The sequence below is a fragment of the Calonectris borealis genome, chromosome 6 (assembly GCF_964195595.1).
Source record: "Calonectris borealis chromosome 6, bCalBor7.hap1.2, whole genome shotgun sequence".
Taxonomy (NCBI): Eukaryota; Metazoa; Chordata; class Aves; order Procellariiformes; family Procellariidae; genus Calonectris; species Calonectris borealis.
Window position 1 is genome coordinate 21,340,768 of NC_134317.1, and position 14,504 is coordinate 21,355,271.

The 14,504-nt window shown below is 35.9% G+C and overlaps 1 protein-coding gene across 1 annotated transcript; it reads right to left on the reverse strand.

Moving 5' to 3' along the window:
• Positions 1-504: 504 nt before the first annotated feature.
• GALNT3 (polypeptide N-acetylgalactosaminyltransferase 3) lies at positions 505-13,889 on the reverse strand. Its single transcript, XM_075153106.1, has 11 exons — positions 13,048-13,889; positions 10,694-11,299; positions 9,579-9,751; positions 8,237-8,386; positions 7,745-7,979; positions 6,870-6,987; positions 6,290-6,490; positions 5,046-5,177; positions 3,993-4,094; positions 1,184-1,336; positions 505-681 (listed from the first exon to the last, which is right to left on the reverse strand). The coding sequence occupies exons 2-11, from the start codon at positions 11,203-11,205 to the stop codon at positions 559-561; spliced, it is 1,899 nt and encodes a 632-aa protein (XP_075009207.1). The 5' UTR covers positions 11,206-11,299; positions 13,048-13,889; the 3' UTR covers positions 505-558.
• Between the last annotated feature and the right edge of the window lie 615 nt (positions 13,890-14,504).

The window sequence follows — 14,504 nt, forward strand, 5'->3', positions numbered from 1 at the left end:
GGTAGCCTATTTGGCTTTAACCTGAAGCTCAAATATTTAATTTTTCAAGTGAGGGAGCTTAAAAAATACTGAGAAAGGTTCACTGAGTAAAGTAAATGATTAAAAAAAAAAAATGAAGTTAACTAATTTACCATAAAAATATACATATAAAGCATCTTGGTTTTTAGACAGTATACAATAATTTCTCAAAACTCTGCAGAGAAAACTAGTCTTCTTCAGAAGTACTTACAGCATGTGGAAAAACAATATACATACGGTCCCCAAGGTGAAAGAGGACTATAGGATCCACGAATCATTGGTCAACGTATAAAGTCTTATCATAGAAATATTGTAAACATTTTTCTTAATTGGGACCTCAATCATCTTTGGTATAACAGACTCCTAGGGAATCTCTGATGACACATTTTATATCCAACTTAAATAAGAGGGAAAAGAAACTGTTTAAACATTTTGCATTTAAAGTATGCATCACTTAAAAATGCAGTATACATATATGATCACAGTTTAGAATGGATCTTTTCTTATAATAAAATGATCCTGGCCTATAAACTTCAAATCTTAATTGTTCTGGCCAAAGATCCACTTCTGGAAGGGGTCTGATGGATTACAGGATGCCAAATTCGGATGTTCTCCATTTCCTGTAAGGCACATATGTAGTGCTGCATTGTACAGAGTTTGATCCTAAAGTGGGTAAAAAAGGAGGAAAAAAAGAAAGTGAACAAACAATGAGCATGCTATTTCCCCCCACTCTTCATTTTTTGACAAGTTCATTGTTGTTAAAAAGAGTAAGGCAGAGGCAGGGGGCTAGCAAAGGAATATGAGTAGTATGCAAGTGCCAACTTGTTTAACTTGTTTTGTTAGGAAATTTTTTAAAAATATTTTAAAAGATACAAAACATTTGGAATGACTTCCAGGTGGATGCCCAGACACACACACACTAAAGGATATCAACTGTTCTTGTAAGTGACATTTCTACTTTAGATTTTAAATTGAGAAATCATCAAGTTTTGGTCTGGTAACTGAAAAGCTGAAATTATCTACATTTTCCTCCCATAAATAAAACATACTCCTTTTTGGCTTTAGAGTTTTGTTTCGTTAGGGTTTTCTCTTTTATTGGAAATGAAAAATTAACTCATATAAAAGATCACTGATAGGATGCCAATTCACTGCGCAGTCTAAATACCTTTTGATGCAGCCATTGCTCTTCTCCAACAGCAAAGGTTTTCTGGCCTTTGTAGTTACATTCGCGAAGCTGCACAGGTCCTTTAGAAGCATGCAGACAAAGCTCCTTCTGGATGTTATGTCGAATTTCATGGTGTGCAGAATATTCAAAGTACTATTTAAACAATTTTTACAAATTTCAGTAAATAAATACAAACTAGAGTATTAAACTAAATTAACCCTTTGAAATTCCAATACACAAAGTAATAGATTTCTTTTGTTATTCAACAATTTGAGACTACAGAATCATTTCTCTGATTTTTAGTGTACACACTTTAAAATTGTTTACAAAACTAAAAGCATTTTCTAATACTAATGCAACGGAATATATTTAGAAGTACTTAAATGTATAAATTGCAAATGACATTTGGTGCATATGCATTACGATGCAAGATCTCATTGCTTGCTGCCCCAGGAATCATAAGGAGACAAACTGAAGAGTAGAGACAGTTGCATGGGTAACAAATTTTGGCATTTCTTAACTTTAGAAATTTGTATTCTATTTTTGTTGCTGGATTTTGTTTTTTCTTAGAGCAATCAAAACCAAAAATTTGTCACATGGAACAACACTGATTGCTGTACGTCAGCTTTTGCTGCTAGATCTAAATAATAAATGCTAACATGTATTTTGTGAGTGAATTTTACCATTATTTCCTGGCAGCAGAGTACTCTTAAGGCTCAGGAATCCCAGGCTATAATTCCAGTCTTAACAGGGATTTAATTCTAACAGTTACAGACACAGCTGTCCTTTTATACCTCTTGTCCTACCCTACTATCCTGGTCTCTTCCTTTTCTCCCTCATTAAACAGTAGAGTTCCTATCATTACATCCCATTACCGCTGTTTCTTGGCTCCATATGTCAGCTGCCTTCACCATATCTTTCCTTTGACTATTAAGACCAGGCTCTGTGGCTTTCAACTATCTGTCCAGCTGGTCAGCTTCTGCCTCCTCACTGCCTTGGCATCAATGGGAATAGCACTGAGGGACAAACAGGTATCTCACTCATAAGTGTCTGACGAGATTACTTTAAAATTTTAAATTTTACTTTTAAATTACTCAACATTACTCCCTGAAACAGGTATTGATAGGAGTGGTCTGCTTAGTCACTTAACTCTCAGACATAATAATTTACTTTAAATCTGTTAATCTGACTTAATCTGTCTGATTTATCTTTTGAACCCCAAAATCTCTGCGAGCCCTGAAAATACGACTTCAAAGTTTAAAACTTGATTAATTTTGGATATTGAGATGCTATTGAGATGGACACATTCCCAGCCCCAGAATATTGTAAAAAGGAAGAATGATAAATAGTCGATGTTCAACTCTGAAAACTAGGTTCTTTCTTCAACTCCCTTCTCCTATATCACACAAATGGACGAAGAAGAGAGGTAGCATGGAAAATTTCCGCCTGCACTGCTAAAGTCTGGTAAAGAACATAATACAATACATTGTATTGTATTGAGAAGGGTTAAGTAAGCAAAAATGCACATCTCTTGAGCATTACAAGCACAACCTGTATTAAAATTCTCTGACGGCTGGCATTTAAAGGGGTTCAGACTGTTATTTTATGGCAGGAAGAAAAAGAAAATACACAACACTTGAAAGCATAGAGTTTTAGTACAGTCCAAGATAATTTAGAGAGAGATGACAATAGAAGCATACAGCAGATCTCTTAATACAATGTCTTGGTACAGTGTTCCCGCATTAATGACTGTGACAATGTGAAAAGGCTAATATAGTATTAAACCACAAGAGAATAAAAAAAAGAGTTCAATGCTAGAAGCAGCTAACATAGTTAGCTGTAGTTGTTAATCTAGACAGTATTTCATCTACCACAAAACTGATTAGGAAAGCATCAACTAACTAGGATCATGTGTCTGAGTTTTCACAGTGCCATCAACGGATGGCTTTTAAAATTGAAGATTTTATTAAAACAAAAGAAAAATTACAACTGTATTCTAACAAAAATTTTTAAACCTTTCTTGACCTTTACTTATTAAGGATCTATAGTTAATAAACTTTATTCCCCAAATAACTCTTTACGGCAACAGATAAGTGTTCATTTCTGGGCAGGGAAGAAGATGTTACTTTTATTAGTATTACAGCAGTGCCTGAAGGATTGAGTATCTGACATGTATTGCAAGTCATACTGTAGAAGAAACAGAGCACTCATTGCTGCCTCCAAGACCTATGCATCAAAGAGAACTCTTCTTGGAAAAGTTCAATCATATTATTCACTTGCATTAGCCAGTACAGGATAGACCACTTTGACCTCACACTATGAGGCTGCAAGCATGATAGGGAAGGTGGCTCAGGCCTGGCCACTTGGTCTCCCATTAGCCGGATTCCCACCAATATCTTCCTTGATAGCGTGAGTCCTGGTGACAGAGAAAGAAGCAATAGGAGGAAGCATAAGAAAAGGAAGAATTAAGAAGACAACACTTACAAGAAAGTAGTAAGGGTAGGATGAAAAGGTTTTGCACAGAAGGGAGAGATCAAGTGAAGCAGTGCAATTGTGTAAAAATCTGAATCTGTATGCTGAACATAAATCGTTAGAGGTGGGACACAACATGAAGAGCAGTATGAAATTTTCCTTGAACAATATATCTAGGAATTAACTCTTAAAAAAGAGGGGGGGGGGGGGGGGAGGGGAAAGAGAGAGAAAAATTGCATATTAAAAATTAGTCCATTTGTCTAAAATAAATGAAAAGCTTTAATATGGTAAAGTTACAGCTGAACAGGTCATAAAAATCAGGTATCAAATATTTTACCTGATTTCCTCCAAGTCCATGACAAGCATACATAATCAATGGTTTGCCACCATGGTTATTTTCACCAACGTCCAGACACATGTGGTTACCTATGTTTTTTAACTAAAGGGTGTTATCAGAAAAAGAAAAAAAAAAAAAAAAAGAAGCTCAGTGGGGATGACAAAAAATTAAACTGTCTCACCTGCATACAAACCTAACCTTTGTCTTAACAATAATGACAGCTGTTAGTTCATTTTTACTTTCTGCTATGCTCAAATCTAAAAATCCTGGCCTCTCAGAGTTAATCTTTTCTAACCAAAAGCCTAGTAACTACATTATGGTTGTCTACAGCCACACACTGTGAATTATTAGGCTACTGGTATACAAGGTTACTATTATTCAAATTGCAATTTGAAGAGATACACATAAAATATTCAAAATTGGAGGAAGGGGAAGTGCTAAACATTCACATTCAGCTCAAGCTAAGAATTATTAGTTGTTTAATATTTTGTTGGTTTTAGCAATGCAATATCTAAGAAGTTATTTGGCAGAGGAAATGCAATGGTCTTTAAAAAAAAATCTATGTATAACTATAAACATACATCTTCCTCATCATAAACCTAATTTTGAGAAGCAAACAGCTGTCCAGTTTTCCTCATTAACATGAACTAAAAATTCTCTCTGACTTCTTACTATTCTCTCTGACTTCTTACTATATAAAGCTAAATTTACCTTGATAATTCAGGAAATCTCTCACCAGTGGCTTAGTACTTTGTGTCATTTTAACTGTTAGTGATGGGCAGAACATTGCTTATCTCAGCAGGTTGCAAGATCCCGTTAAGCAAGGCTACTGTTACTTCTTAAGAAGCTTTGTTTAAATTTCATATCACCATTGACAAAACTATAAAATATTCAAATAGCAAGGTATGCAGAAGAGATTCTTTGTCCAGAGTAGTGACAGAAAACCCTAGAGCATTTAATGATAGCTGAAATGTAAACGCTATGGCTAAGGTAGCACAAAAGATTAGCAAACTTCCTGGATTATGGAAGACTATAGAAAATAATTACACTTACATATCCAGAAAACAAAGGATTCAGGTCTGGCACATATGCTTCTGGATAAACATTACTGAGATACCAGGTAAAATTTTTACACTGCAGACGCTGCCTTAAATGAAGTCTTTTTGAGACGTCTCCAAATGTTTTCTGTTAGAGTAAGGGAAGTAAGGAAGGATGGAAGAGAATTATGCTAACATTACTAATATCAGTTTTGTACATATAAAACTATGCCATTCTGTACTGTAGCATTAAATAAGTTTTAAGCTTCGGTTGTTGATTTTTTCTTTTTTAAATACCATACTACTACGGTTACTGTTGTTTGTTTTTTGGGATCATAACACCACTGCCATCCTGCCGACAGCATTTCAAAGCACGTGCAAGAAAAATACATTGCAACATGGAAAGAACAGAAGGATCCTTAGTCCCAAGAGGGTTTTAACACAGTACCATAAAGTGGGAAAGTACAAACAAGACCATAAAGATGACAGCCACAAAGCTAACTGATCTCACTAAAAAGAGTGAGCTGAACTAATTAATTGGATTAATTAAATAATTAGCATAATAGTCAGTGCAATGCAGAATCTCCCAGACAAAATTCAGTTGTCTAGCTGCTACACATGCTTAGGAAATCTAATGCTATTAGTGACACAATATTCACAAAAATTTATCATACAAAGGGAGAAAAAATAGCTTCTCAAAGAAAACTCTAGATTCCAGCTAGTGAAAGACCAAAGTTCCAGTAAACTTACAAAAATAAACCAACCAACAGCCAAACCCCCTGAATTTAACTTAAGTTTTTAAGCAGATAGAGACAGGATGGATATCTATCATTGAATAAGCTTTATTCTGCAGCTAAAGAAGAACAAAACTTGCTTTTTAAGTAAAAATACTAAGCACTTTGAGACTAATGAGACATTATGTTTCTCACTCCAAGTTAGTTTGCATTTTCTGTGCTCAGTAGCTTTTCTCATGCTCTTCTGGTAGTGCCAGTAGGTGTTCAATGCAAACAACCCAGGATTTTAGAGAATCTATGAAAAAACCCTACCAATCAAAAAAAAACCCATCACACACACCACCACTATCACCACCCAAACACTTAAGTTTTTCATGTTTGTTGGGGCTACAGCATTAAGCAAACTGAACTCTGTCTTTTCATTAAAATATCTAGAATCCTTACATATTTTGTCAATAAATAACTTTTGCTCACCAAAACTTTCAATGCAGCAAGTGTGATTTCTAATACCACCACCACCACCTACTTGTTTCACAATTTTTGCTGCCTCTGTGTTTCTTCGGTAAAATATTTCTTTATATTCATCCATCCAGACTTCTGCAAGGCGGACTTGATTACGTGTGATCACTTGAGTGCCTTTAGGGAAAGTATGGGGACTCTTGCTGCGAAAGACATGGCCAACGACAGAGCAAGGCATGATCTCCAACTGTCCACCACATTGCCATACCTAATAATAACATTTTTTTGTGTAAGTGCACTGCAATTAGAATTAAGAGGATAGAAAAAAATTCAGCAATGTTATTGTTCATCAGAAAAAAACCCAAACCACTAGCAAGAGTACATATATCAGGCGTACCATAAGTGAATTTCCTAATCAGGTAAAACCCTGGAAATGTACATTTCAGCTATCAATCCTAAACACATTTTAAAAAAAAAAAAATTCAGTTTAGTGAGCATGTTTGTATTTTATTTCATAGGTCATTAGTAATTCATTTTCCGTGTCCTAGTTGGCTGATACAGCAGAGAAGTCAAAACCTTAATTTGTCCTCAAAAATCCTGTGCACTGTCAGTGTAGAGACCATTACCAATTAGGTAGCTAAACTTACTCTGAAAGACATTTCTATATTTTCACCTCCCCATATTTCCATTTCTTCATCATAGCTTCCAATGTGTTCGAAGTAGTCTTTTGATATTGAAAAGAGCCCTCCAGCAAAAGTAGGTGTTCTGCAAAAAGAGAAATTTACTGAGGAAGACAGAATTCAAATAGGTAGGTTTTTTTAAATATAGATGTAAAAACATGGTATAACTGTTCTAGGAAGTTTCCATGCATTTGTCAGTGTTTCACCACGTTGATATCTTTTCCTGGCATAGATAATACCTCAAGCAATTAAATCTGCCCACATCAAGTCTCATTTGACAGTTTTATTTTCATTTATTAACAAATGGTTTAGACTAATGACTGCTGGTATAAAAGACAGCATCAGGAAAAATAACATATTTTCCCTGTATGGAGGATATCAAGCAAAGTTATTACTCCTCCAGACCAGTAACCTGTCTTCGGCCAAAGCACGTACAATTTTCAAATGCACCACTGTAACAGTGTAGTATTGTGGTGCTCTGAACCTTTGTTGTCATCCTTTCAAGGATGATGAATGAGGAGCCAGAATCTGTGGTTCTGTCTCTGAAAAGAACTGTTTATAATCCTCCTCCTCCCCCGCCCTCCTGATGAAAAAAAAAAATATAGAAATTGCTTATTATGTTCCTAGTATATGTAGAAGAAAGGTAATGCAGAGCAATTACTGTCTTAAGGAGGTTATATTTTTACAAGAGCTTTAAAATGTACAATGTGGTTATTAAAGTATTACAAAAACCATCTAAGATGCTAAGACTTCTGATCATACTAGTTCATTTATAATCTGCTGTTCATAACAAAAAAACATGAAAACCGAAGGATTTAAAATATTATTCAAATTATGTTTACCTAATTGGATAGGTTTCATCTTTTCTTCTTTTATTTTCATGTTTAGGAAGAGACTCCCATCCAAATGACAAACTCCAATCAAAATTTCCTCTGTTGTGGCTATGCCCGTAAGGAGATGGTTTACTGAATTCAAAAGTATTGAGATCTATAGAAGCAATATCAGGGCTTACAACAGCGACAGGGTTCTCAGCTATCCTTGCCAATAATGGCTCTAACCAGCCATAAAAGCATTCACCTATGGAGAAAATGGGAACAAGCGCTGAAATTTTACTTGGCTACAAAGTAGTACACAGGGAATATTTTAACATGCCCACAGCAAGCCAATATGCACTGCTTTTAAATAGCATTGCTAATTATACTTTCAATAATATAAAATAGCAATAGGAAAGATGATGCATTGCTAATGTTCATAATTCATAAAAAATCTGCAATGTTAAATCAAAGACAACAGTGTCATAAACGAGACCTCACATAGTTACAGGTTACACTTACAATGAGCATCCAGAAAGGTAAGGGTCTCTCCTGTTGCTACTGAAGCTCCCAACAAGCGTGCAGTGATTAGACCTTTTCTTTCCTTTTGACGGACTACTTTAACTATTTGAAATTGTTTCACATATTCATCTAGTTTATCATGCAAATATTCTAGAAAGAGAAATCAGTTTCAGGATATTCAGTCTATATGCATGCCACTGCCTAAAATTTTACATTATTAAACTAACAGGATAAACAATTCACACTAATCCCAGGAATGACCTCAACATCAAAGCAGTAAACAATTCCTGACTTTTTAGGGGCTGAGTTTTGTTGGGAGTGGGGGTGTAGGAAGACGTGACTGGCAGAGAACAGAGGATGGAACACTAAAAATATTCTAAAAGAGAAAGGACATGTGTTAGTACATCTCCTCTGCAATACTAACAGTTTGAATATCAATTCAAAATCCATTTTCAGAGCAAACGGATCATGTACCTACTTACTCAAGTTATCTACAGAACATGCCAATTTTTTCCTTAATGATGGCACATTTTACACACAGTTTTCAAAGGCTACAATATTTACAATAGGAACAGAAGCTATACAAAAAACTGTTTAAATGTGCAAAATTTGAGAAACAACTCCACATCCCTCATTAAACATCCCACATCATCCTCCTTCCTCTGCCCATCCTTATTATTAAACTGTACTGAACATACTTCACATCCAAGTGTGTATACTAAATACAGACTTTGAAAAAGTGTAAATACATTAATATAAGCATGTATGTACAGACATGTTAATCTAAAGTTATGCATATAATGTTTTTTGAACTTGCATTTGTGATCACACTCAGTATACATTCAATTATTTTTGGCAGTCAGCTTGAGTATTGAAGACTATTTTTCCATTGAATAATTTTACTTTCTAGGAAAGACACTGCCCTTCATATTAATGAAATTAATTTGTATAAAGACAATCACTATGATAAAATGTAAATTGCTACAAGCATTGGCCGATTTATCCTTGGACACTTTGTTCTATAAACTGTAATTGGTTTGAAGCACAAATTACAGAGCTACTTGCCATGCAACCAGTTACGCAGATTAAGCAGCACTAGAATTAGAATAATCAGAAATGGGTTTAAAAACCTTTTAGAGGACAAGAATTTCATATTTGACTACCTTATGAAAAAAAGATGAGGGAGAACTATTTTATAGAAAAAGAAAGGAACAAAACCACTTAGAGCCATGATATGTGTTAATGGTGGTAAAGAGATATCCCCTTTTAACCAATTTATCTGCCACCCTAACATGTCTTTAAAAAAAAAAAAAAATCAAGAGAAAATAGAAAGACTTCTTACCATCTACACTGGCATCATCCACCAAAATAATCTCCTTTAGCAGTATGGCAGGAGATGTATACATCACGCTGTGAACAGTTCTGAGCAGAGTGGACCATGCTTCATTATGAAAAACTATTATAATACTTGTGGTTGGCAATGGTGGGCAACGCTTAAACTTTTGTTCAATACATCTGGAGATCAGAAAGTGTCAAATGTTACAAAATGGACAAAAAGTTTTGACTCAAACTCTTAAGAGTTTGGGCAGCATATCCCATTCAAGGGAAACAATATTAAACTCACAGTTTTTCAAGATTGATGTATTCTGAACATAACTTCAAATCCAATTGCAAGTCAAGATGACAAGACAACACTTCCGTATTCATAAGCTCACGCTTACTGTTTATTGCCTGTCAACTTTAGAGCCTGGAAGACTCCCCAAGATAATTATCACAGCCATTGCCTCACAAAATACACAGGCGAAAACTCGCCAGTTATGCTCTAGCAAAGGTTATTGTGAGCTGCACCACAGGTAACGTGATATTCATACTACCAGCAGCAGCTCAGTAAGGTTAGTCACTTCTGACACAGATAGCTGAGAACATATAATCTGACACTGACCAAAACCCACTCTACTCAAGTCCTACAGTCTTCATTAATAAAATTTTTCAATTTTTTTCAATTGCTGAGATGTTCCATTGCCTTGTTCAACAGTTTACAGTTCCTAATTTATTAAATTATGCTGGTGGTTTTATTAACACTGAATACTAAAAAAAAAAAAAAATAAAGGGGGAGGGGGGAATGGCGTTTAAATTGGGAAAAAGTTTAAACCACATTTTTAGTTTTCTTCTAAGTAAAACTTAGCAGGCTTCCAGAAAGTCACTCAGAAATTGTAGCTTAAAGGCAAAAGCAGAAAACCTTATTTAAATATAGTTACTTTGAATTCAAAACCATGAAAGAAGTGAACCTTTCTAAACATTCTTGACTTTGGCACTGTGGATCATTACGTACAGCCAATCATTGTGTATAGCTGGGAGAATTTCCTAAACTATCACCTAATGCTGAACTCAAGTCACTTTGCAGTCTGCATTTCTGACAAGTTTTTCAACTATCAGGACATACATATTTCAACATACTCAGGAGGTCGAGTGTCTGGTCCAAGATCACGGTGTAAAGAAATCCTATCACTTGCAAATGCATTAAAACAATGTTTTTCTTCTCCACGCTGTTTTTCTTTCTGTTCTTCTGAATTTAAGTTGATGGTTTTAAATGCTTTACCAGAAGCTCCAGGAGCATTAGGATCTTGAAGGGGTCGATCTAGAAAGGGTTTTAGTTCCACTGCAGTATAGCGTCCTGACAAACAGTGTCTCTCTCCGGGAATTTTAGTTTGCCTGATAGGTGCTTTTATCTGCATTTTTGGCTTTGCACCTTTGATATTGTTCATAGCATGTAACACAAGACCTAATACGTGACTTTTCTTTCCAATAACTGGCTCAATCCCTGCTTCATCTTTAAAATCTTGAACACCCACTTCTCTTTGTAATAAAAATAAAAATACCAGAAAGACAAATACAATAATGCTAAACTTCCAAAGTTTCCAGTGAAAAAATAATTTCTTGAATAGTTTAGGTGTTTTTTTCAAAGCCATTCTAGTTTTAAAAATTTATCACAAGAGAAAAATTTCTGTGAAAGGTGTTCTTCAGATAGGTCACAGCATTTCTTGAAATTACAATACCTGTAAACTAAAATAAAAAGTATAAATTTAGACATCTGGTATATTTGACAATGTAAAACCACAAGAAATTAATAGGCAGGAATGAATTCACAACTCCCAACTGTCAAACATTATGTGTCCATCACTTAAAGATATCACTCAAACCTATCTATAAGATCCCAAGATGCACTTTCCCTGTTTTTTGGTTTGTTTGCGTTTTTTTAAATACACTTCAAATAGAAGAACCAGAAAGCAGGCGTACCACTAAGAATAAAACACTATTTCTACACAATGCCACTACTTCACGTTAATTTTCTTCCAAATCTTGAAAATTAAGTTGTTTAAAATTAGAGGAAAGTGTTGTTTTAAGTATTCTAGAAGCAGGGAATTTTAGTTCAACGATGAGATAGAAGGAAAGCAGATGGAATCAATACAGTAAGTTCAAGTTGCATGTAAGAAAGATCCACATAAAAAATGAACTATACAGACAAGAAAGACTTCTCAGTCAACTTATTTCAACAATTTGGAAATTTCCAATATTTAAAAAAAACCCCTCCATTTCAAGATTAGACTTAAGTAATCAGACTTCCAAGTAGGAAATTTTTAGATTAATTTAGTTATCTACTATACATGTTCAATGCAGATTTAATACAGGTAATGTGGAGTAGGTTAATTTAGCCTGAGGATCAAGTAATCATTCTGTATATTTTTTCATTCACTTGTACTGCATTTTCTGGCATGTGCTGCTGCAACTCATCAAGAGAACATGTCAAAGAGCTCTCCCCTTTCAAGAACTCTGCCACTATTTTTTTCTACAGACAAGCAATTATTCAGCAGCTTTCAAAGATGGGGAACTATGAAAAACGTTTGAGGACTGTCAGAATCCAAGTGATTTGAATTAAATTCTCTCTGCAAAATTGGCAGTTTACAAGAAGGGGAAAAATAGCAACCAGCCTGAATTCAAAACACAGCTTTATTTTTGTGTAAGTTGCATGTATGTGAACTGAGAAAAGAAATAAGCAGCACCTAGATAAAAGCCACAGTTAATTCCCACTTGCTAACTACTGACCACAGAATTGCAAAAAAATACTTTTCTGTTTCATCCTTTGAAATACAAATAGATTCTGCATTTCTTAATTGGAATAACACATACTCAGGAAGAGATATAACTTATAGAAAACAGAAAAAAAACCTCACCTGGTTTCCTTCAAGAATTTGCAGAATAAGTTAAGCATCCAGACTTGTTCACGTTATTGTTTATTTCAAAGCTTATGTCAGCTTTTTAAAATAAACTCATACATTCAAACCAGTAGTTTTACCATAGAGCTATTGTTATAAGAATGCAGAGGGGAAGCTCATTACAGCATTGCCACATAGTACCAGTGCCATTGGTACTAAAAGGTACCAAAAATGTGCTTCACAAGGCTCACAAAACTTCCAAGAAAACCCATTAAAAAAATCCAGTCCACTTCTGTCTCATGTATTATTTTCCCATTTTTCTCCAGTGCTGAAAAATTTGTACTACAATACCAATACTTATACACTGCAAGACTAAGAATAAAAACTTTTTTTCCTGGTGAAACGATTGCAATCAATTTACCAAACTGCCAGATTAAAAAAATGCCTTGTTTTCTCACAGTGTCTGGTGGGTTGATCTTGGCTGGCTGCCAGACACCCACCCAGCCACTCTCTCACTCTGCCTCCTCAATATGACAGCAGGGAGAAAATAAGATGGAAAAGCACATGGGTCAAGATAAGGACAGCGTGATCACTTACCAATTACTGTTGTGGGGAAAACGGACTCAAGGATGATGAATTTAATTTATTGCCAATTAAAAATAGAGTAGGATGGTGAGAAACAAAGATAAAACTAAAACCACCTCCCCAGGCTCAACTTTACTCCTTCATTCCCAACTCTTATCTCCTTTCTCCCAAGCGGTGTAGAGGGGATGCAGAATGAGGGTTGTGGTCAGCTCATAACACTTCATCTCTGCTGCTCCTTCCTCTTCACACTTTTCCCCTGCTCCAACATGGGTCCTCTCCATGGGGTACAATACTTCAGCAAAAACTGCTCCAGCATGGGTCATCCACGGGTCACAGTTCCTATCAGGATCTTGCTCCTGCATGGGCTGCAGCTTCCGTCAGGGCATATCCACCTGCTCCGGCATGAGGTCCTGCATGGGCTGCAGTGTGGATATCTGCTCTGGCGTGGTTCTCCCTGCAGAAAAATATCTTCTTCACCGTGGTCTTCTCCATGTGCTGCAGCAGGACAACCTGCTTCACCCTAGTCTTCTCCACAGGCTGCAGGGGAATATCTGCTCTGGTGCCTGGAACAACACCTCCCCTCCTTCTTCACTGACCTTGGTGTCTGCAGGGTTGTTTCTCTCACATTTTTCTCACTCCTCCCTCTCACAGCTGCTGTGCAGCATTTGTTACCCTTTCTTAAATATATTATCACAGAGGCACCACCTGCTACACTGGGTGGCTCAGTGGGTCAGCAGTTTGGTCAGCAGTGGGTCCGTTTCAGAGCTGGCTGGAACTGGTTGTGTCCAGCAGAGGGGCAGCCCCTGGTCTCTTCTCATAGAGGCCACCTCTGCAGTCATCCCCGCCTCCCAACCTTGCCATGTAAATGCAATACACAATGTAAAACACTAAGCATATATACAGATCAGAACCCAGCAAGAAGACTGTAACTTGTAAAACTACCATTGCTAAAGCTGCAAGGGCTCTGCCTGAGTCTACAGCCTCTGCAACCTGTTAACCAGGAATATTTTTGTAAGACCATAACCATGCACAAGGACATAAGATATTAGTAAATCTTAAAGTTTGGGAATCAATAAGCAATCCTCAAATAGAAAAAAGAAAACACACCTTTTTTATATTTGAGGTACTTAATCTTATAAGAGAGGTCTGACAACTTCTTTATCTCACAAGCAGTCATTAGGCATAGTCAATCAGGCAAGCACCTGGGGAGGGGAGCATTAGCGCTGGTTGATTTGTTTCCCAACATTGTTGCCCTCAAATTTCTTTTATCTCACTAAACAAGCAACAAAGTTTTCCAACTTCCTGTAGGCCTCTTCCTCTTGGTAAAAAGACTTAAATTTGTCCATGACAAGAAAAAGATTAAGCATTAATGAACATGATGATATAAGATATGCCATGAAAAGAGAGGTTAAAGTGAATTCTGTATAGCAACATTGACTGTTTTACACTGAAATTATGCTTAAATTTGA

Bases quoted from the DNA above. Each gene is read 5' to 3' on its own strand.
- GALNT3 (XM_075153106.1), bottom strand. From the start codon at position 11,205: ATGGCTTTGAAAAAAACACCTAAACTATTCAAGAAATTATTTTTTCAC. The intron at 4,095-5,045 runs GTAAGTGTAATT...AACACCCTTTAG, and splicing joins ATCCTTTGTTTTCTGGATAT to TTAAAAAACATAGGTAACCA. The intron at 1,337-3,992 runs GTAAAATATTTG...TTGTTTAAATAG, and splicing joins ATGGACTTGGAGGAAATCAG to TACTTTGAATATTCTGCACA.